This window comes from Salmo salar, chromosome 09, assembly GCF_965601325.2.
Source record: "Salmo salar chromosome 09, fSalSal1, whole genome shotgun sequence".
NCBI classification, from domain to species: Eukaryota; Metazoa; Chordata; class Actinopteri; order Salmoniformes; family Salmonidae; genus Salmo; species Salmo salar.
Genome location: NC_138299.1, coordinates 49,924,743 through 49,949,069, shown reverse-complemented (window position 1 = coordinate 49,949,069; position 24,327 = coordinate 49,924,743). Strand labels below are relative to the sequence as shown.

The 24,327-nt window shown below is 46.2% G+C and overlaps 1 protein-coding gene and 1 gene segment (V, D, J or C); one reads left to right on the top strand and one right to left on the bottom strand.

Moving 5' to 3' along the window:
* Window positions 1–24,036, bottom strand: part of LOC123744629 (T-cell receptor beta-2 chain C region-like) — a 605,275-nt gene extending 581,239 nt beyond the window's left edge. The window contains 3 exon segments of the C gene segment in view: window positions 16,889–16,893; window positions 23,684–23,844; window positions 23,988–24,036. Coding sequence covers window positions 16,889–16,893; window positions 23,684–23,844; window positions 23,988–24,036 — 215 coding nt within the window.
* On the top strand, window positions 11,866–14,197 carry LOC145858018 (uncharacterized). Its single transcript, XM_082955820.1, has 3 exons — window positions 11,866–11,925; window positions 12,089–12,240; window positions 14,075–14,197. Exons 1-3 carry the CDS (start codon window positions 11,868–11,870, stop codon window positions 14,195–14,197), a joined length of 333 nt encoding a protein of 110 aa, XP_082811946.1. The 5' UTR covers window positions 11,866–11,867.
* Window positions 24,037–24,327: the final 291 nt, after the last annotated feature.

The following is a 24,327-nucleotide window of genomic DNA, read 5'->3' as shown; positions in this document are numbered from 1 at the left end:
CCACCCTTCGCCTTGACAGCTTTGCACACTCTTGGCGTTCTCTCAACCAGCTTCATGAGGTAGTCCCCTGGAATGCATTTCAGTTAACAAGTGTGCCTTGTTAAAAGTTAATTTGTGGAATTTCTTTCCGTACTTATTGCATTTGAGCCAATCAGTTGTGTTGTGACAAGGTAGGGATGGTATACAGAAGATAGCCCTATTTGGTAAAAGACGGTAAATAAGAATTTGTTCTTATCTGACTTGCCTAGTTAAATAAAGGTTAAATAAAAAATAAAAAATATTATGCCAAGAAAAGCTCAAATGAGCAAAGAGAAATGCCAGTCCACCATTACTTTAAGACATGAAGGTCAGTCAATACAGAACATTTCAAGAACTTTAAAAGTTTCTTCAAGTGCAGACGCAAAAACCATCAAGCGCTATGATGAAACTGGCAATTGTGAGGACCGCCACAGGAATGGAAGACCCAAAGTTACCTCTGCTGCAGAGGATAAGTTCATTAATTACCAGCCTCAGAAATTGCAGCCCAAATAAAAGCTTCACAGAGTTCAAGTAACAGACACATCTCAACATCAACTGTTCAGAGGAGACTGTGTGAATCAGGCCTTCATGGTCGAATTGCTGTAAAGAAACCACTGCTAAAGGACACCAATAAGAAGAAGAGTTTTGCTTGGGCCAAGAAACAAGAGCAATGGACATTAGACCAGTGGAAATTTGTCCTTTGGTCTGGAGTCCAAATTGGAGATTTTTGGTTCCAACCGCTGTGTCTTTGTGAGACGCGGTGGAGGTGAACGCATGATCTCCGCATGTGTATTTCACCCCATAAGCATTGAGGGGGAGGTGTTATGATGTAGGGGTGCTTTGCTGGTGAAACTGTCTCTGATTTATTTAGAATTCAAGGCATACTTAACTAGCATGGCTACCACAGTATTCTGCAGCGATACGCCATCCCATCTGGTTTGGGCTTAGTGGGACTATCATTTGTTTTTCAACAGCACAATGACCCAACACACCTCCAGGCTGTGTAAGAGCTATTTTATCAAGGAGGAGAGTGATGGAGTGCTGCATCAGATGACCAGGCCTCCACAATCACCCGACCTCAACCAAATTGAGATGGTTTGGGATGAGTCGGAGTGAAGGAAAAGCAGTCAGCAAGTGCTCAGCATATGTGAGAACTCCTTCAAGACTGTTGGAACAGCATTCCAGGTGAAGCTGGTTGAGAGAATGCCAAGAGTGTGCAAAGCTGTCATGAAGGTTAATGAATCTCAAATATAAAATCTATTTTGATTTGTTTAACACTTTTTTGGTTACTACAAGATTCCATATGTGTTATTTCATAGGTTTGATGTCTTCACTAATATTCTACAATGTAGAAAATAGTCAAAATAAAGAAAAATCCTTGAATGAGTAGGTGTTCTAAAACCTTTGATCGGTACTGTATGTTTAAAAAAAAAAAAATACAAACTCATTAAAAATGAAAAGCTGAAATGTTTTGAGTCAATAAGAATTCAACCCCTTTGTTATGTCAAGCCTAAGTAAGTTCAGGAGTAAAAATGTGCTGAACGAGTCACATAATAAGTTGCATGGATTCACTCTGTGTGTATAAATAGTGTTTAACATGATGTTTGAATGATTACCTCATCTCTGTACCCCACACACACAATTATCTGTAAGGTTCCTCAGTCATGCAGTGAATTTCAAACACAGATTCAACCACAAAGACCAGGGAGGTTTTCCAATGCCTCGCAAAGAAGGGGCACCTGTTGGTAGATGTCGAAAAATAAAAAGCAGACATTGAATATCGCTTTGAACATGGTGACGTTTTCAATTACACTTTGAATGGTGCAACAATACACCCAGTCACTACAAATATACAGGCGTCCTTCCTAACTCAGTTGCCGGAGAGGAAGGAAACCGCTCAGGGGTTTCACCATGAAGCCAAAGGTGACTTTCAAACAGTTACAGAGTTTAATGGCTGTGATAGAAGAAAACTGAGGATGGATCAACAACATTGTAGTTACCCCACAATACTAACCTAAATGACAGAGTGAAAAGAAGGAAGCCTGTACTGTCATAACTGTCAGAAGGATTGGACCAAGGCTCAGCGTGTAAAGTGCTCATCTTCTTTTATTAACGTGAACACTTAACCAAAATAAACAATACGACAAAAACAGTTCCGTAAGGTGCACAGACTATATGGAAAACAACCACCCACAAACCCAAAGGAAAAAAGGGCTGCCTAAGTATGGCTTCCAATCAGAGACAACAAAAGACACCTGCTTCTGATTGGAAACCATACTCGGCCACACATAGAAATTGAACATAAAAAAATAAAACTAGAACCAATCCCCTCTAAACAAACCAACCCCAAAACACACAAAACACACAAAACCAACACCCCTGCCATGTCCAGGACGTGACATGTACAGAAAAAAAATATCCCAAAAACATTCATCCTGTTTGCAATAAGGCACAAAAGTAATACAGCACAAAATTGGGCCAAAGCGTTACAAAGCGTTATGTTTGGGCCAAATCCAACACAACACATCACTGAGTACCACTCCTCATATTTTCGAGCATAGTGGTGGCTGCATCATGTTATGGGTATGCTTGTCATTGGCAAAGACTAGGGAGTTTTTTAGGATAAAAATAAATGGAATAGAGCTAAGCACAGTTAAAATCCTAGAGGAAAACCTGGTTCGGTTTGCTTTAGAAAAGACACTGGGAGACAAATTCACCTTTCAGCACGCCGATAACCTAAAACACAAGGTCAAATATACACTGGAGTTGCTTACCAAGACGACATTGAATGTTCCTGAGTGGCCTAGTTACAGTTTTGACTTAAACCTGCTTGAAAATCTATGGCAAGACTTGAAAATGGCATTCTAGCAATGATCAACAACCAACTTGACAGAGCTTGAAGAATATCTTTTTTTTTAAATTACAAATTTGTACAATCCAAGGTGGGCAAAGTTCTTAGAGACTTACCCAGAAAGACTCACAGGCAAAGGTGATTCTAACATGTATTGACTCGGGTGTGAATAATATGTAAATTAGACATTTCTGTAAAAATGTCTGCATATAAATATTTCTAAAAACATGTTTTCACTTTGTCATTATGGGGTATTGTGTGTAGATGGATGAGAAAAAAAAACATATTTAATCCATTTTGAATTCAGCCTGTAACACAACTAAATGTGGACTAAGTCAAGGGGTGTGAATACTTTCTGAAGGCTCTGTATTTGAGTAGAAGATTACGACAGGAGCCACATACTGCTTTTGAAAAACCATCCCTCAGTGTGACAGGTCCCGTTATCACTTCTAAACCCATCAGTCAGTGTGACAGGTCCCGTTATCTCTTCTAAACCCATCAGTCAGCAAGACAGGTCCCATTATCTCTTCAGAACCCATCAGTCAGCGTGACAGGTCCCGTTATCTCTTCTAAACCCATCAGTCAGCGTGACAGGTCCCGTTATCTCTTCAGAACCCATCAGTCAGCGTGACAGGTCCCGTTATCTCCTCTAAACCCATCAGTCAGCGTGACAGGTCCCGTTATCTCTTCAGAACCCATCAGTCAGCGTGACAGGTCCCGTTATCTCCTCTAAAACCATCAGTCAGCGTGACAGGTCCCGTTATCTCTTCAGAACCCATCAGTCAGCGTGACAGGTCCCGTTATCTCTTCAGAACCCATCAGTCAGCGTGACAGGTCCCGTTATCTCTTCAGAACCCATCAGTCAGCGTGACAGGTCCCGTTATCTCTTCTAAACCCATCAGTCAGCGTGACAGGTCCCGTTATCTCTTCAGAACCCATCAGTCAGCGTGACAGGTCCCGTTATCTCTTCAGAACCCATCAGTCAGCGTGACAGGTCCCGTTATCGCTTATAAACCCATCAGTCAGTGTGATACGTCCCGTAATCACTTCTAAAGCCAGTGTGTAGTCCGGTTATGTTTGTCCCTGTCGTACGGTTAGCATGCAGTGAGTCACTCAGCCACGGAGCGGGATGGGAAGGTTGGGCCGGCTGGGAGGAAAGGGGACTGTGAGAGTCAAAAGATGCAGAAAGGGAGGAGAGTCAGGAACAGAGACCCTGTACTGTCATCTTACGAAGGTCATAGGTCATGTTTGTACACGCCTCTCTACCTTCTCTTCCTCTGTATCAGCTGATAATGCCACTTTCTATCACTCTAGATTTCAAGCTCCTGCCTCCAACGCTGGGAAACTCTTCTCCACGTTCTCCTCTCTCTCAATCCTCTACCTCCTCCCCCCCCTGTGGATGACTTTGTCAACCACTTTGAAAAAAAGGTTGACAACATTCACCCCTCTTTCACTCAGCCTACTGAGTCCACTGGTCTCACTCACACAGATCTACCCTACGCCTTGAACTCTTTCTCCCCTCTCTCTCCAGATGACATCCTGCGACTAGTGAGGTCTGGCCACCAGACAACCTGCCCGCTCAAACCCATCCCCTCCTCCCTTCTGCACACCATCTCTGGAGACCTTTTGCCCATTCCTCACTTCCCTCATCAACTCATCTCTGACCACTGGCTGCGTTCATTCTAACTTTAAGATGGCCTGAGTCGCTCCCCTCCTGAAGACACCAACACTCGACCCCACTGACGTCAAAAACTACAAACTGGTATCCCTTCTTTCTTTTCTTTCCAAAACCCTTGAGCGTCTCTGACCAACTCTCTCGTTACCTCTCTCAGAACGATCTTCTTGACCCTGTCGTGTCTTTGGTGCATCATTAAAATTGAAGACTGTTATTTTATCAAATCAATTCTCTGTAATTATTATTACGTGATTAAACTAATCATGTAAATGTAATTAACTAGTAAATCGGGGCACCACGGAAAATCTTGAGATTGCAAAGTTATAATTTTCTGAATGTAACTCTTCAGATATTTTAATATCTGATCAATTAGTCTTCTATTAATTAATTATTCTTTACCTCACGTCAGTCTCATTCCAAACGTCATAAATTGTTGGTTATCTGCACAAATCCAGCCTTCACCATGAATCATCCATACACCAATTGGCTTAATCATTTATTTACTAACTAAATAAATAATCACAGAAATGCATAAACAAACAGTATATATGTTACTAACAAATGACAGGGAAGATTCCCTAGTGGGCTAAGCCGATATGACGGCTTAGTGGACAAAGGGAAGTGGGTGTGGACTGAGAGAGAGTGGGAAAGACAAAAGGGGTCACTACACACAGGTGATAATTATATTAATTGAAATGCTAATCCTTTGCACATGAACGCTCACTCATTCGGGAATAATTGCAATCAATATATATTTACGCCCATATATTTACGCCCATGATCTTCTCTGTTGGAATCCGGTCTGTCTGCTGGAGAGTTCATCCGAGTCGCTCTCTCTCTCTTTCTGTTTCCCTGAAGATCAAAGTCTTTTATGGGTAGAATGGATACTTCAGAGTACCATTCGGAAATGTTCTCATAGAATAGATGTTTTGGTGGTTGTCGGTAGTCGCATCCCAGGTTTACATAATTTCTAGCTGTAGACTAGTAATTAGTATCCAAGATTTGCTCTTATTCTGTAGGGATCGATAGTCTCATTTCCAGCCGTGTAGCCAATGCTCCACGTGGTATGGTTTTCTAGTCTTGGTACTCAAACCTGTGCCACCGAGGTTTACACCGAGGTATGCGTGGTCTGAAGAGGATTTCCTCAGGAGGGGGTTTTATTCGTAACAGTAGAAAAGGCGGTTTCATGACGCCTGATCATGTCTGTGCTCACGGGGGCATGGCCAATGACTTAGTTAAACTTTTACAGGAAATACAATTCTCTCATTCTAAAGGTTAGCATCACAGTACATCATTTCACAAATAGTTTTATCTTTACTCATTCATTTTTCACAAGAATTAGATGCAAACCTCATAATTGAGAAATGTACACATTCAGAGACATAGTTATGTGTGTTTGAGGTCCTCTCTGAGGTCACCAAATGAAACAAACTCGTCATACCCGTCCCCTAAGTGTCCACGGACCATTCCCACCTTCTCACAAGTGGACATTTTGTTTCATTTTCCCGTTTTGGGGATTTAGGAGTTTGGCCAAGTGAAATCCTTTTTCACTCTGTCGTCTCTCTGCATGAAAAGGGGGAGAGAGTCTCCGCCAGGAATTTACGACCTGAGATAACTGAACCTGGGTGTAGGAGAGAGTGAGAGAGAGAGGGGGAAGCCATGATCAATACCCAGAAAGGGCCATGTGATGACAACCCTAACCAGTCAGGCTTCAAGGAGGGTCACTCAACTAAGACTGTTCTTCTCTGTGTCACAGAGGCTCTCCTCTCTTCCAAAGCTGACTATCTCCCCTCTGTCCTTATCCTCCTCTATCCACTGCCTTCGACAACATCAACCATCAGATCCTCCTCTCTCTCTGGGCGTCTCAGGCTCTACACACTCCTGGATCGCATCCTATCTTGCAGGTTGCTGCTTCCAGGTGACGTGGAGAGGATCTGTGTCTGCACCACATGCTCTCACTACTGGTGTCCCCCAGGGCTCGGTTCTAGGCCATCTTTTCTATTTATACCAAGTCACTCGGCTCCGTCATATCTTCACATGGTCTCTCCTATCTTTGCTATGCGGATGACTCTCAACTACTCTTCTCCTTCTCCACTTCTGACACCCAGGTGGCGACATGCATCTCTTAGTGCCTGGACATCTCTAGATCCCCCTCCGTCCTCTATAAAAAAAACTCTAGATTCCCTCTCCTTATCAAAGGGACTTTTTCATAGCAGGTTAGGTGAACATACTCAGCAGGTTTGGAAAATTAATGTAACAGGTTAGGAGACTGAGGTTAAGGTTACAAAAACCCCTCTCTACTCCCCGTACAAAAACCCTCTCTACCCCCCTACAAATGCCTCTCTACCCCCCTCCTCTACTAAAAAACCCTGTCTAGGGCCTCCCGAGTGGCGCAGTGGTCGGCAGGGAGGTCCTTGTCCCATCGCGCACTAGCGACTCCTGTGGCGGGCCGGGCGCAGTGCACGCTGACATGGTCGCCAGGTGTACGGTGTTTCCCCCGACACATTGGTGCGGCTGGCTTCCGGTTTAAGTGTGCATTGTGTCAAGAAGCAGTGCAGCTTGGTTGGGTTGTGTTTCGGAGAACGCACGGCTCTCGACCTTCGCCTCTCCCGAGTCCGTACGGAAGTTGCAGCGACAATTCTCATCTCTCCAGCACCCTTCACCGAGACAACATGATCACAGTTCCCATCTCTCCACTATCCTTCACTGAGACAACATGATCACAGTTCCCATCTCTCCACTATCCTTCACTGAGACAACATGATCACAGTTCTCATCTCTCCACTATCCTTCACTGAGACAACATGATCACAGTTCTCATCTCTCCACCATCCTTCACTGAGACAACATGAACACAGTTCTCATCTCTCCACTATCCTTCACTGAGACAACATGATCACAGTTCTCATCTCACCACTATCCTTCACTGAGACAACATGATCACAGTTCCCATCTCTCCACTATCCTTCACTGAGACAACATGATCACAGTTCCCATCTCTCCACTATCCTTCACTGAGACAACATGATCACAGTTCTCATCTCCCTCACTGTCTCCATCCTCTGACATACAGGTACCGTGAACATTCATTGTCAATTTTATTTATTGAAATGGAAACCCCACGTAAGGGTCACAACTTTTTGGACCAAAAATTATTTCAATGCATCTCATTCTTGACTGAAATGTCTCTTATATTGTCTTCTCTGCTCTCCCTCCTCTGATTCAGACTGGTGATTCAGACAGTGGTGAATCACACAGTAATGATTCAGACAGTGGCGACTCAGATAGTGGTGATTCAGACAGTGATGACTCAGACAGTGGTGATTCAGACAGTGGTGATCAGACAGTGGTGAATCAGACAGTGGTGAATCAGACAGTGATGACTCAGACGGTGGTGATTCAGACAGTGGTGAATCAGACAGTGATTATTCAGACAGTGGTGATTCAGACAGTGGTGATTCAGACAGTGGTGATCAGACAGTGGTGATTCAGACAGTGGTGATTCAGACAGTGGTGAATCAGATAGTGGTGATTCAGACAGTGGTGATTCAGACAGTGGTGATTCAGACAGTGGTAATGCAGAGAGTGGTGATTCAGACAGTGGTGATTCAGACGGTGGGGATCAGACAGTGGCCCAGGCCCATCTGTAACCAACCCAACACCTCCGTGGTCATGCACTGTTACCTGACTAACACTGACTATGACTACATATACTGGGACAGGCATTTCCAGGGAGAGGACCTTAAACTACTAGCCAGGTTCCCAGCTGGATCACTGAGCTATGAGGCAGAGTTCCCAGCTGGATCACTGAGCTATGAGACAGAGTTCCCAGCTGGATCACTGAGCTATGAGGCAGAGTTCCCAGCTGGATCACTGAGCTATGAGGCAGAGTTCCCAGCTGGATCACTGAGCTATGAGGCAGAGTTCCCAGCTGGATCACTGAGCAATGAGGCAGAGTTCCCAGCTGGATCACTGAGCTATGAGGCAGAGTTCCCAGCTGGATCACTGAGCTATGAGGCAGAGTTCCCAGCTGGATCACTGAGCTATGAGGCAGAGTTCCCAGCTGGATCACTGATCTATGAGGCAGAGTTCCCAGCTGGATCACTGAGCTATGAGGCAGAGTTCCCAGCTGGATCACTGAGCTATGAGGCAGAGTTCCCAGCTGGATCACTGAGCTATGAGGCAGAGTTCCCAGCTGGATCACTGAGCTATGAGACAGAGTTCCCAGCTGGATCACTGAGCTACGAGGCAGAGTTCCCAGCTGGATCACTGAGCTATGAGGCAGAGTTCCCAGCTGGATCACTGAGCTACGAGGCAGAGTTCCCAGCTGGATCACTGAGCAATGAGGCAGAGTTCCCAGCTGGATCACTGAGCTACGAGGCAGAGTTCCCAGCTGGATCACTGAGCTATGAGGCAGAGTTCCCAGCTGGATCACTGAGCTACGAGGCAGAGTTCCCAGCTGGATCACTGAGCTACGAGGCAGAGTTCCCAGCTGGATCACTGAGCTACGAGGCAGAGTTACCAGCTGGATCACTGAGCTATGAGGCAGAGTTCCCAGCTGGATCACTGAGCTACGAGGCAGAGTTCCCAGCTGGATCACTGAGCTACGAGGCAGAGTTCCCAGCTGGATCACTGAGCTACGAGGCAGAGTTCCCAGCTGGATCACTGAGCTATGAGGCAGAGTTCCCAGCTGGATCACTGAGCTACGAGACAGAGTTCCCAGCTGGATCACTGAGCTATGAGGCAGAGTTCCCAGCTGGATCACTGAGCTATGAGGCAGAGTTCCCAGCTGGATCACTGAGCTATGAGGCAGAGTTCCCAGCTGGATCACAGAGCTATGAGGCAGAGTTCCCAGCTGGATCACTGAGCTATGAGGCAGAGTTCCCAGCTGGATCACTGAGCTATGAGGCATAGTTCCCAGCTGGATCACTGAACTATGAGGCAGAGTTTAAGTCTGGATTCAAGGTGTGGAGCCCAGAGACCCGGGAGTGAAGTAGGATCTCTGTAATTCAGTGGTTTCTGACAGTCCAGAGGATGCAGAGAAGGGAGCAGGCAGTGTATCTGTGTGCTGCCAGTACACCAGTGAAGCAGGGATGCTCAACTCTGTGACAAAATCATATTTTGGGAGGCTGCCAGGAGGCACTGTCTGGCACCTGACTGACCTGCCCCTCTATGTGAAGATACTGTAGGCATAACCTGGCAGGAAGTCTGTCCGACAGGGGGAGTACCAGCCTGGCAGGATGTCTATCCGACAGGGGGAGTACCAGCCTGGCAGGAAGTCTATCCGACAGGGGGAGTACCAGCCTGGCAGGATGTCTATCCGACAGGGGAGTACCAGCCTGGCAGGATGTCTATCCGACAGGGGGAGTACCAGCCTGGCAGGAAGTCTATCCGACAGGGGGAGTACCAGCCTGGCAGGAGCACCGCGGGGGGTCCGCCTGGCGGGTCCCGACAGGGGGAGTACCAGCCTGCGGGCCGACGGGGGAGACCGCCTGGCGGTGGATCCGACAGGGGGAGTACCAGCCTGGCAGGATGTGTATCCGACAGGGGGAGTACCAGCCTGGCAGGATGTGTATCCGACAGGGGGAGTACCAGCCCAGACATTATAACACTTATCAAGAGGATGTGGTGATGAATACAACTCTCTCTCTCTACACTGCTGTAGAAGGCAGCTGGTACTTTCAGTTCTGTGTAGAAGGATGTCTCCGACAACATATGGACTAGGCTTGTTCTTCATCTTATTTCCATGTTAGGTTTCCTCAATCTCAACATGAATACATTTAATAGCTAACTGTATCTTACTGTATCTCTCTTAATATGCTTTTTGGTGAATTCTTTATCATCAACTATCTGATTGCCAGCTTTGGTGAATTCTGAATTCATAATCACTCTCTAAACTGGCTTTTCAACAGGTCATGTAAAGTGTGTTGCGTTTCGTCAGTCTCCGTCTCTGACAGTGAAGGATGGGCGCGAGGCGGAGATCCACTGTAGCCATGATGACAGTAACCTGTCGGTGATGCTGTGGTACCAACAGAGACAGGCCAGTCCTGGTATGACTCTGATAGGGTACAGTTACAGCACCACTGAGCCTAACTACGAGAGTTTGTTTGAGGAGAGGTTCAGGCTGAAGATACAGGGAGACCTGAAGGGAACTCTGGTCATCTCCAAACTAACATTAGCAGACTCTGCTGTGTATTTCTGCGCAGCCAGTCGCACAGTGATGTGGCTTTACGTCAGCCCCTCACTAAAAACCTGACACACACACACACACGCACACACACACACACACACACACACACACACACACACACACACACACACACACACACACACACACACACACACACACACACACACACACACACACACACACACACACACACACACACACACACACACACACACACACACACACACACAGGAAATCCAACGTAGCTCCAGCTTTTCATTCTGTCTTTTTTACATCTGGTGGTTAACTTTAGAGAGTTTGTGTTAAGGCGTCTGCATATTTCAGTTCGGAACAGTTTGTGCATATATTATGACGACATTTTGTGACGTTATTGTTAATTTTATTTTCGGCTGATCGGCTGATTTGTTTTCAATGAGAGATGTCTCTTTGTCATTGAGAAATACAGCACCACACATCTTAGTTAAAATTTTAAATTGCGAGACAAAAATCTAATCTGTAAAAATGTCAAAATGAATGACAGATGTAGTGAGTTGTCTTAGATTAATTCTGACTATTTTGAGGAAGTGGAAACTGGCTACGGCATCTCAAGATGGACAAATAGTACTATTGCCGCTTTTTTCTCGTTTTTCAAGTGGTCTTCACGGAGAACGCGAGCACACTGGGGGTGCTGCTGAACTGAAGCAGGCTGATGCCATTAGTGACCTTGGGGGAGGGGCTTCAGCAACCTTGGGGGAGTGGCTTCAGTGACCCAGGGGGAGGGGTTTCAGTGACCCATGGGGATGGGCCTCAGTGATCCTGGGGAGGGGCCTCAGTGATGATGGGGAGGGGCCTCAGTGATCCTGGGGAGGGGCCTCAGTGACCCTGGGGAGGGGCATCAGTGACGATGGGGGAGGGGCCTCAGTGATGATGGGGAGGGGCCTCAGTGATCCTGGGGAGGGGCATCAGTGACGATGGGGGAGGGGCCTCAGTGACCCTGGAGGGGGGGCTTCAGTGACCCTGGGGGAGGGGCATCAGTGACGATGGGGGAGGGGCCTCAGTGACCCTGGAGGAGGGGCCTCAGTGACCCTGGGGGAGGGGCATCAGTGAGAGCCGTACTGTGTGTACAATGAGGTTGAATGTCATTCACAGAGACGATGAGTGACATTATGCATCCTATAGTCCTCCTGAGTTGGCTGTTTCTCCTGTCCCCAGGTGAGTGTCTGAGGTTAGCTTAGTAGCTGGGATTCATGGAGTAATTAGAGTTGTACCAACTCTTAATCGACACAGTGATTGCTTGTCTCTCTTCTTCCTCCTCTCCTCGCCTCTCTTCTCCTCTCTTCCTCTCCCCTGCCCTCCTCTCCTCTCTTCTCTACAGGTCAATGTGGAGCAGCAGACCCCGTAGTGCTTCAGCCCAGACAGCTCCTCACCCTTCCTGGTAACACCACCACCTCCGGTCCAGTCACTCTGCAGTGCTCCCTGGGTCCAGGCTTCAGCATGCCCAGCTACACAATGATGTGGTACCGACAGGTCAGAGAAGTCACCAGGGCATTACACCATGATGTGGTACTGACAGGTCAGAGAAGTCACCAGGGCATTACACCATGATGTGGTACCGACAGATCAGAGAAGTCACCAGGGCATTACACCATGATGTGGTACCGACAGGTCAGAGAAGTCACCAGGGCATTACACCATGATGTGGTACTGACAGGTCAGAGAAGTCACCAGGGCATTACACCATGATGTGGTACTGACAGGTCAGAGAAGTCACCAGGGCATTACACCATGATGTGGTACCGACAGGTCAGAGAAGTGTCCAGGGCATTACACCATGATGTGGTACTGACAGGTCAGAGAAGTCACCAGGGCATTACACCATGATGTGGTACTGACAGGTCAGAGAAGTCACCAGGGCATTACACCATGATGTGGTACTGACAGGTCAGAGAAGTCACCAGGGCATTATGCATGTCGGTACTCTCTTCTGTTGTAGGATCAGTGTTGAGGAGCAGTGAACTGCATTTACTTCAACTAGTCATTTAATTACATTTTGCAGTAGCTTGGTGGTAGTTGGACTAAATTAAAATCTTGGGAGTGTTGTCAGTAGTTAATTACTGTTTTACCATGTAGCGGTGTAGCTAACTACTGGAACTACACACTACTGTTTTACCATGTAGCGGTGTAGCTAACTACTGGAACTACACACTACTGTTTTACCATGTAGCGGTGTAGTTAACTACTGGAACTACACACTACTGTTTTACCATGTTGCGGTGTAGCTAACTACTGGAACTACACACTACTGTTTTACCATGTAGCGGTGTAGCTAACTACTGGAACTACACACTACTGTTTTACCATGTAGCGGTGTAGCTAACTACTGGAACTACACACTACTGATTTACCATGTAGCGGTGTAGCTAACTACTGGAACTACACACTACTGTTTTACCAGGTAGTGGTGTAGCTAACTACTGGACCTACACACTACTGTTTTACCATGTAGCGGTGTAGCTAACTACTGGAACTACACACTACTGTTTTACCATGTACGGAACTACACTTTTGGAACTACACACAAATTATTTTTTGCAGAAATTAAATACATTATATTTGAAATAGGCAAGAATTCTGCATCAGACCTGCCTAATTCATCAGACCTGCCTAATTCATCAGACCAGCCTAATTCATCAGACCTGCCTAATTCATCAGACCAGCCTAATTCATCAGACCTGCCTAATTCATCAGACCAGCCTAATTCATCAGACCTGCCTAATTCATCAGACCTGCCTAATTCATCAGACCTGCCTAATTCATCAGACCAGCTGAATTCATCAGACCTACCTCATTCTCACTTTAAACACTTTCTGTGTGCCTGATTCTCTCACTTTTTGTGTTTAATTACACATTCTGTTAACATCTGACTCCAGAGTGATCTCTTCTGGCAATTTGTAGTCTATTAAGAATAAGTATCACAGTGCTTGTGATATTGAATGTTTGGAAAGTAATATAAATCAAATCAAATCAAATGTATTTATAAAGCCCTTCTTACATCAGCTGATATCTCAAAGTGCTATATAGAAACCCAGCCTAAAACCCCAAACAGCAAGCAATGCAGGTGTAGAAGCACAGTGGCTAGGAAAAACTCCTTAGAAAGGCCAGCAGGTTGGTAGGTGAGGTGGGGTGGCCAGCAGGTTGGTAGGTCTGGTGGGGTGAGGTGGGTTGGCCAGCAGGTTGGTAGGTGAGGTGGGGTGGAGTGGCCAGCAGATTCGTAGGTGGGGTGGCCAACAGGTTGGTAGGTGAGGTGGGGTGTCCAGCAGGTTAGAAGTTGTGGTACCATAACATGCTTTGGTACCAACAGGTCCGCTATGGAGGCCCAGTGGAGTTCCTCATTAAAGAGTACGAGAAAACCCAGGGGCGATACAAAGAGAACCTGGACACATCGGGGAACAGGTTCATCCTGCAGGTGATGGAGAGCATCTGAGCCGGGTTCCTCTTGACGTCTCTTCTCTTTGGGTCTTGGCTGAGTTTATTTACAAGCACGTGCATAAAGGCCTTTTTCTAAATGTGTTCGATTGACTGCAGATCTCTGAGCTGGTTGTGGAGGACAGTGGGGTCTACTACTGCGCTGCTAGTCACAGTGAAATAACAGCTTGAAGAGCAGTACAAATACAACACTCCTCTGTTTAATATACATGACGTGGCTGATTCCCAAACGGCACCCTATTCCCTATATAGTGCACTACATTTGATCAGGGTCCTATGGGCTCTGGTCTAAAGTAGTGCACTATATAGGGAATAGGGTGCCGTTTGGGAATCAGTCTAGTCTCTCTCTCTCTATCTGTCTCTGTCTGTCTGACTGTCTGTCTGTCTGTCTGACTGTCTGTCTGTCTGTCTGTCTGTCTGTCTGTCTGTCTGTCTGTCTGTCTGTCTGTCTGTCTGTCTGTCACACAGATGGCTCAGAGCAGGAAGACATTGTCGGTTGTGGCTCTTCTGGTATTGATAAAAAAAAAACATCTGTCAAACCCAAGACATTTGCAAATCATTATAGATATATTCATGCATCGCACAGGAGGTTGGTGGGTCCTTAATAGGGAAGAACGGGCTCGCTGTAATGGCTGGAGCAGAAGAGGTGGAACGGTATCAAATACATCAAAGACATGGTTTCCATGGCTTCCATGGTTTCCATGTGTTTTGATGCCATTCCATCTGCTCCGTTCCAGACATTACTATGAGCCGTTCTCCCCTCAGCAGCCTCCACTGGTGCATACTGACTGCAGTAGTGTAAACGGTAGGCCAAGTGGGTATTATAGTTCAGACATTATAGTTCATAGTTCATCCTATGGAGGGCACTGTTACAATATGAGAGAGAGAGCAGGGGTGAGAGAGAGAAAGAGCGGGGGTGAGAGAGAGAAAGAGCGGGGGTGAGAGAGAGAGCAGGTGTGAGAGAGAGAGAGCGGGGGTGAGAGAGAGAGAGAGCGGGGGTTAGAGAGAGAGAGCAAGAGAGAGGGAGAGAGAGAGAGCGGGGATGAGAGAAAGAGAGAGCGGGGGTGAGAGTGAGAGAGAGAGAGAGCGGGGGTTAGAGAGAGAGAGCAAGAGAGAGGGAGAGAGAGAGCGGGGATGAGAGAAAGAGAGAGCGGGGGTGAGAGAGAGAGAGAGTAGTCTGCATTTTTATTCACAAGCCTCTCATTACTGTCAATATGAAGTTGTATTGTGTGTTAGTGCTGTTTCTCCTGACCACCGGTAAGAACTTTATTCAACATATAAGACATGCAGTCATCACCAGTACTATAATCATAACTGTTTCATTCATTATGACGTTTTTCTACCTACAGAATCAACATCTGGAGTAAACTTCATTCAACATCCTGCAAATCTTCTTTCAATAGAGGGAGAATCGGGGACTCTAGAATGTGAACACGATGACGCAGAGTTCTATAGAATGTTCTGGTACAAACAGAACACCAACGGAAACATGGAGCTGGTGGCTTATTCTATGGGGACGAGAGCGACGGACATAGAGCCCATCTTTGACAAGGCAAATTACAATATGATCCATGACGAGCAGTTAAAGTCCTCTCTGCAGATTAAGAATGTGAAGTCTGTAGACTCTGCTGTGTATTACTGCGCTGCCAGCTCAGCACATTGACTCAGCTAGCTTTGCTGCTCTACAACAACCTATACCAGCCAGGGAGGAGAGGAGAGGAGAGGAGAGGAGAGGAGAGGAGAGGAGAGGAGGGAGGGAGAGGAGAGGAGAGGAGAGGAGAGAGAGAGAGAGAGAGGAGAGAGGGGGGGGGGGGTAGAGGAGAGTAGAGGGGGGAGGAGAGAGGAGATAGAGAGGAGGAGAGGGAGAGGGGGGAGGAGGAAAGGGGCTAGAAAGAGACATCGTTACAACACTGTATATAGCCATAATATGACATTTGAAATGTCTCTATTCCTTTGAAACTTTTGTGAGTGTACTGTTTACTGTTCATTTTTTATTGTTTATTTCACTTTTGTTTATTATCTATTTCACTTGTTTTAACAATGTTAACATATGTTTCCCAATTGATTTGAGAGGAGAAGAAGGTGTAGAATAGGCACATGTTCACTGACTGTTTTGACAGCATCACTTCCTGGTGTCCTGTTGACATCACTTCCTGGTCTAGTGAACAGGTGAGAGGTCTGAGGAACAACGATACGATAAGACAGTGGAAGACAGAGAAGACAGTCCGCTGATCTTCTTCTTCTTCTATGGTATTATGGTGGTCCGCAAACAAACGTTAGAGGTGCATGCCGCCACCTACTGTGCAGGATATAAACAAAAAAAGATCCCACAAAAGAGGAACATTGTTGGGGTTGGGGGAAAAATCCATACAAAAACAGCCTTTTACATTTTAGTCATTTAGCAGATGCTGTTATCCAGAGCAACTTACAGTAGTGAGTGCATACATTTTCACACTTCACGTATTTCTTCTGTTAAAAAAACAAAAAAAAACAAATCCAAACCTGAGGGTGGGATATCTTCCTATGCCAGTACCCCTTGTAGGTCTTCCGCTGTGAACTCTTGCAGGTCCAGAATATTTTCTGCCACAGTCACAGTTTCTTCGATTTTCTTCGACACAGTTAAAACCTGTTGGGGATAGGGGGCAGTATTGAGAATTTTGATATGTGCCCATTTTTAACTGCCTCCTACACCAACTCAGAAGCTAGGATATGCATATTATTGTTCAGGTTTGGATAGAAAACACTCTGAATTTTCTAAAACTGTTTGAATGGTGTCTGTAAGTATAACAGAACTCATATGGCAGTCAAAACCCTGAGACAAATTCTGACAGGAAGTGGATACCTGATGTGTTGAATTACCTTTAAGCCTATGCCATTGAAACACACAGGGGCTTATTAATCGTTGAGCACTTCATATGGCTTCCACTAGATGTCACCAGTCTTTACAAAGTGGTTTGAGTCTTCTACTATGAGAACTGAACGAACAAGAGCCTTGGAACGGTGGTGGCCGATAAGACTCTGGCGCGCGAGTTCGTTGGGTACTCTCATTCCAATACGTTTTAAAAGAGAATGCAATCGTCCGCCTTGAATATTATTCATGTTCTGGTTGAAAAAGGCCCTAATGATTTATGCTATACAACGTTTGACATGTTTGAACGAACGTAAATATTTTTTCTCCCCTCTTTCATGAAGACAAGTCTGGCGGGCTTAGATCATGTGCTAACAACACAGAGCTTTTTGGACGTAAATTATGAGCTTTTTCGAACAAAACTACATTTGTTATGGACCTGGGATTCATGGAAGTGACATCTGATGAAGAGAATCAAAGGTAATGGATTATTTACATAGTATTTTCGATTTTAGATCTCTCCAACATGGCGGTTAGTCTGTATCGCAAAGCGTATTTTTCTGGGCGCAGTGCTCAGATTATTGCAAAGTGTGATTTCCCAGTAAGGTTATTTTTAAATCTGGCAATCCGGTTGCATTCAAGAGATGTAAATCTATAATTCTTTGAATGACAATATAATATTTTACCAATGTTTTCGAATAGTAATTATTTAATTTGTTGTGCTGATTTGACTGCCGGTATTGGAGGGAAAAGATTTCCTCAACATCAACGCCATAGTAAAACGCTGTTTTTGGATATAAATATGAACTTGATAGACAATACATGCATTTTTTGTTCTAACATAATGTCCTAGGAGTGTCATCTGATGGAGATTGTCAAAGGTTAGTGCATAATTTTAGCTGGTTTTCTGCTTTTGGTGACGCGTGTCTTTGCATTGACAAAACATTACACACAGCTATTTTCAATGTACTGTCCTAACATAATCTAACTTTATGCTTTCGCCGTAAAGCCTTTTTGAAATCGGACAACGTGGTTAGATTAAGGAGATGTTTATCTTTCAAAGGGTGTAAGATAGTTGTATGTTTGAGAAATTTGAATTATGACATTTAATTGTTTTCAAATTTGGCACTCTTGATATTTCACCTGTTGTTGATAGGGTGTACCAGGGGTGGGACGCTTGCGTCCCACATAGCCCATAGAGGTTAATAACCGGCAATGAATGCCACAAAATCCAAATGTTTCACTCACTTCGCCTCTGGTTCTCACGACTGCCAACATTCTCAATGGGCTGTGGGTCCCCCATTACCATATCTTCTACTACATCATTCTCAATGGGCTGTGGGTCCCCCATTACCATATCTTCTGCCACATCATTCTCAACGGGCTGTGGGTCCCTCATTACCATATCTTCTACTTAGCATGTTACTTCAAAATTTGCCGATTCGGGTGAGTCCTAGTGCAATTTTCATCTCTTCTTCAACAATACAATTCAGCAGAACGAGCTGACTCCTGGTTACTATGACTCCACTTCTCAGAACCAGAACGAACTGACTTCTGGTCACTGTGACTCCACTTCTCAGAACCAGAATGAGCTGACTTCTGGTCACTGTGACTCCACTTCTCAGAACCAGAACGAGCTGACTCCTGGTCACTGTGACTCCACTTCTCAGAACCAGAACGAGCTGACTTCTGGTCACTGTGACTCCACTTCTCAGAACCAGAACGAGCTGACTCCTGGTCACTGTGACTCCACTTCTCAGAACCAGAACGAGCTGACTCCTGGTCACTGTGGCTCCACTTCTCAGAACCAGAACGAGCTGACTCCTGGTCACTGTGGCTCCACTTCTCAGAACCAGAACGAGCTGACTTCTGGTCACTGTGACTCCACTTCTCAAAACCAGAACGAGCTGACTCCTGGTCACTGTGACTCCACTTCTCAGAACCAGAATGAGCTGACTCCTGGTCACTGTGACTCCACTTCTCAGAACCAGAACGAGCTGACTCCTGGTCACTGTGACTCCACTTCTCAGAACCAGAACGAGCTGACTCCTGGTCACTGTGACTCCACTTCTCAGAACCAGAACGAGCTGACTCCTGGTCACTGTGACTCCACTTCTCAGAACCAGAACGAGCTGACTTCTGGTCACTGCGGCTCCACTTCTCAGGACCAGAACGAGCCGACTCCTGGTAACTATGATTGATTCCACTTTTCCCATGCTTCACCTCCTTTGAGACCTCAAGCAGACCTCCCAGATAACATTCCTTATTCAGATCTCCCAGACAGCATTCTTTATTCATTGTAAAGCTCTTACAGGGTATCTCGTAAAGCTCTTACAGGGTATCTCATAGAGCTCTTACAGGGTATCTCATAGAGCTCTTACAGGGTATCTCATAGAGCTCCTACAGGGTATCTCATAGAGCTCCTACAGGGTATCTCATAGAGCTCCTACAGGGTATCTCATAGAGCTCCTACAGGGTATCTCATAGAGCTCCTACAGGGTATCTCATAGAGACTAGCTTTACATGAGAATGGAGAGACTCAACGGGTCCCCCAGGTAACATTGATGATGCTTCTCCTTCAAACGGATCCCCCAGGTAACATTGATCACAACATTACTTCTCGTTTCGTTTATTTTTCACGACAAGCCCGTTCTCACTCTCTGTACACGCATCTTCACCCCGACAGCAGTTTCCAACAGAACAAGAGTTTCCGCCATCTTCCCTACACTTACCCGCTCCGTCGCGTCGCATCACACGTCTATGAAGCTGTTTTGGTGGCAGAAGGATATGACGTCACTTCCTGTTCCTGCTCCGATGAACAAGGGTGCGTTTAGTTTGCCTCAATGTTTTCTACATTGCGTGACGGTTTATACTGAATGACACATTTCGCCAAAACGCACCGTTCTTCAACTGCCCTTGAGGTACGCTTGCTCCCGTTTTGGTGGGTGTGGCCTGATTAATATGGGTGTGATCTTTTAAAATTGCAGTACACCATACAATCACACCATACAATCACACCATACAGTCACACCATACAGTCACACCATACAATCACACCATACATTCACACATTACAATCACACCTTACAATCACACCATACAATCACACTATACCTTCACACCATACCTTCACACCATACAGTCACACCATACAGTCACACCATACAGTCACACCATACAATCACACATTACAATCACACCTTACAATCACACCACACAGTCACACCATACAATCACACCATACATTCACACATTACAATCACACCTTTCAATCACACCTTACAATTACACCATACAGTCACACCATACAGTCACACCATACAGTCACACCATACAGTCACACCATACAATCACACCATACAATCACACCATACAATCACACCATACAATCACACCATACATTCACACCATACAATCCCACCATACAATCACACCATACAGTCACACCATACAGTCACACCATACAGTCACACCATACAGTCACACATTACAATCACACCATACCTTCACACCATACATTCACACCATACAATCACACCATACCTTCACACCATACCTTCACACCATACCTTCACACCATACAATCACACCTTACAATCACACCTTACAATCACACCATACATTCACACCATACAATCACACCATACAATCACACAACAACCCTAACCCTCTTGGCCACCATTATCACAACATTTTTCAACCGGTCGTTCAGTACAGTACCGTTGTCGTTGAATTCAACGTTGCACATCGTTCTGTCATACTTAACGCACCCCAGGTGAGCAGTCTGAGGAAGAAGGAGACAGCTAGAAGGTGACGTCATTTCCTGGTCTGATGAACAAGGGAGAGGTCTGAAGAAGAAGGAGAGAGAGAGGGAGAGAGAGAGAGACAGAGAGAGACAGAGAGACAGAGAGAGACAGAGCGAGAGAGAGAGAGAGACAGAGAGACAGAGAGAGAGAGAGAGAGAGAGAGAGAGACAGACAGAAAGGAGAGTGAACTGAGGAGACGTTCAGACTGTCTCTCTTTCTCTCAGTCCTCTGATGTCTGTCAGGATGAAGCTGTTGTGTGTGACTCTGGCTCTCCTCCTCACTGCCAGTAAGAACTGTCCTCTACTTACACACATGACAAACTACACAAATCAGCAGTGTTGAAACTGATATTCTGTGTGTTCAAAGTCAACTTGATCATTGTTCCTGCAACCGTTGAAATTACAGCAATTATTTTAATTTTGTATCACTTTCAGGTTGATACTACTTAATAGATGTTTTAATGTTTTATGTCTTTTTATCTTCACAGATTTCTGTGGCGGTGTAACAGTTAAACAGTCTCCTGTCCTGTCTGTGTGTAGAGAAGGAGATGTGTCAGTCACTCTACAGTGTTACCACGACGACAGCAGCTACTACTACATGTTCTGGTACCGACAGAGAGACAACAACATGAAGATGTTAACATATTCTCTGGGTCAAGGCGTGTGGGAAATAGAACCTCCCTTTGAGAAGGATGTACATTACACCATGAGCAGGCCGGAGCTGACCAGATCCACTCTGGAGATCAAGAACCTGGAGGTTGGAGACGGGGCTGTGTATTACTGTGCTTCCAGTACAGCACGATGACTCAGAACAGATACACTTCCTTACAACAACCCCTAGAAGCTACAGGAGGAGGGGGGAGGGGGGAGAGGGGGAGGGGGGAAGAAACCACACCAGAGAGAAGGGGCAGAGGAGAGGAGAGGAGAGGAGAGGAGAGGAGAGGAGAGGAGAGGAGAGGAGAGGAGAGGAGAGGAGAGGAGAGGTAGTGGAGGTGTAATTGGTGTGGTGACATCTCTAATTTCTTGGTATTTTGGTCTTAGTCCTCCATTTATAACCTTTTATTTTAATTGTAGAGGTTTTTTCAATTGTAAAAGATGACCAAAAAACAAGCAATAAAGAAGAACAATGTTCTCATGTTGGGGCTCTCCGTCTTCTTCTGGACTTAGGGCTCGTTTTGAAATGACCTTCAAGGCATTCCACCAAGTTGTCAAGAGAGACACCTGAACCACAGAGTGTCACACCCGCTCCCGCTCTCCCTCCCTGGTGCTCGAAGGCGCCAGGCTCCCCAGCATTACACACTCCTGTCACCATCAGTACGCACACCTGCCTTCCCCCCCGTCACGCGCATCAGCGATTATTGGACTCACCTGGACTCAATCACCTCTGTCATTACCACATCTATCTATCTATCTATCTATCTATCTATCTATCTATCTATCTATCTATCTATCTATCTATCTATCTATCTATCTATCTATCTATCTATCTATCTATCTATCTATCTATCTATCTATCTATCTATCTATCTATCTATCTATCTATCTATCTATCTATCTATCTATCTATCTATCTATCTATCTATCTATCTATCTATCTATCTATCTATCTATCTATCTATCTATCTATCTATCTATCTATCTATCTGTCTGTCTGTCTGTCTGTCTGTCTGTCTGTCTGTCCCCCCCTTTGTTCCCTACCGCAGCACATTTTGTACCCATGTGCTGACGCTGTTCTTGTCTTGGTCTTTGTCTGTTTCCTGATTAATGTTGACTCCCCCGTACCTGCTTCTCATGTCCGGCATCGGTCCTTACAGAATTCTGCAGCCATCATACGAAACATCGGGGGGAGTGCTGGCGTTCCGGTTGGTGGTGACGTCGGGTCTGGGGGCCGACACCGATAGAACTGGTGGTGCCTAAACCAGCACGTCGGGCTGACACGCTCGAGAGGTTCGTGCCCTGTTTGGCTCAGAAGGCGCCCATCCCACGTCGGGCCTCAACCGGATCATCAGGCTCCCACACCACAGCGGGATCGACAGGCGTTCACACCTCAGCCAGATCGTCAGGCTCCTATGCCTCAGCCGGCTCGCCAGGCCCCCACGCCTCTAGCGGTTCGTTGGGAGTTTTCTCCCAGCTGGCTTGCCCAGCACCCGTGTCTTGGCCGGCCCGTCAGTGTGTATTTCCAGTAGCTAGCTACACCGCTACATGGTAAAACAGTAGTGTGTTGTTCCAGTAGTTAGCCACACCGCTACATGGTAAAACAGTTGTGTGTAGTTCCAGTAGTTAGCTACACTGCTACATGGTAAAACAGTAGTGTGTAGTTCCAGTAGTTAGCTACACCGCTACCTGGTAAAACAGTAGTGTGTAGTTAGCTACACCGCTACATGGTAAAACAGTAGTGTGTAGTTCCAGTAGTTAGCTACACCGCTACATGGTAAAACAGTAGTGTGTAGTTCCAGTAATTAATTCTCTGATCTGTCAGTACCACATCATGGTGTAATGCCCTGGTGACTTCTCTGACCTGTCAGTACCACATCATGGTGTAATGCCCTGGTGACTTCTCTGACCTGTCAGTACCACATCATGGTGTAATGCCCTGGTGACTTCTCTGACCTGTCAGTACCACATCATGGTGTAATGCCCTGGTGACTTCTCTGACCTGTCAGTACCACATCATGGTGTAATGCCCTGGTGACTTCTCTGATCTGTCAGTACCACATCATGGTGTAATGCCCTGGTGACTTCTCTGACCTGTCGGTACCACATCATGGTGTAATGCCCTGGTGACTTCTCTGACCTGTTGGTACCACATCATGGTGTAATGCCCTGGTGACTTCTCTGACCTGTCGGTACCACATCATGGTGTAGCTGGACATGCTGAAGCCTGGACCCAGGGAGCACTGCAGAGTGACTGGACCGAAGGTGGTGGTGTTACCAGGAAGGGTGAGGAGCTGTCTGGGCTGAAGCACTACGGGGGCTGCTGCTCCACACTGACCTGTAGAGAAGAGAGGAGAGGAGGGCAGGGGAGAGGAAGAGAGGAGGAAGAAGAGAGACAAGCCATCACTGTGTCTATTAAGAGTTGGTACAACTCTAATTACTCCATGAATCCCAGCTACTAAGCTAACCTCAGACACTCACCTGGGGACAGGAGAAACAGCCAACTCAGGAGGACTATAGGATGCATCATGTCACTCATCGTCTCTGTGAATGACATTCAACCTCATTGTACACACAGTACGGCTCTCACTGAGGCCCCTCCCCCAGGGTCACTGAGGCCCCTCCTCCAGGGTCACTGAGGCCCCTCCCCCATCGTCACTGATGCCCCTCCCCCAGGGTCACTGAAGCCCCGCCCCCAGGGTTACTGAAGCACCTCCCCCAAGGTCACTGAAGCCCTCCCCCAGGGTCACTGAAACCCTTCCCACGGGTCACTGAGGCCCCTCCCCCAGGGTCACTGAAACCCTTCCCCTCGGTCACTGAA

Bases quoted from the DNA above. Each gene is read 5' to 3' on its own strand.
- LOC145858018 (XM_082955820.1), top strand. From the start codon at position 11,868: ATGAGTGACATTATGCATCCTATAGTCCTCCTGAGTTGGCTGTTTCTC. The intron at 11,926-12,088 runs GTGAGTGTCTGA...TCTTCTCTACAG, and splicing joins GCTGTTTCTCCTGTCCCCAG to GTCAATGTGGAGCAGCAGAC. The intron at 12,241-14,074 runs GTCAGAGAAGTC...TGGTACCAACAG, and splicing joins CAATGATGTGGTACCGACAG to GTCCGCTATGGAGGCCCAGT.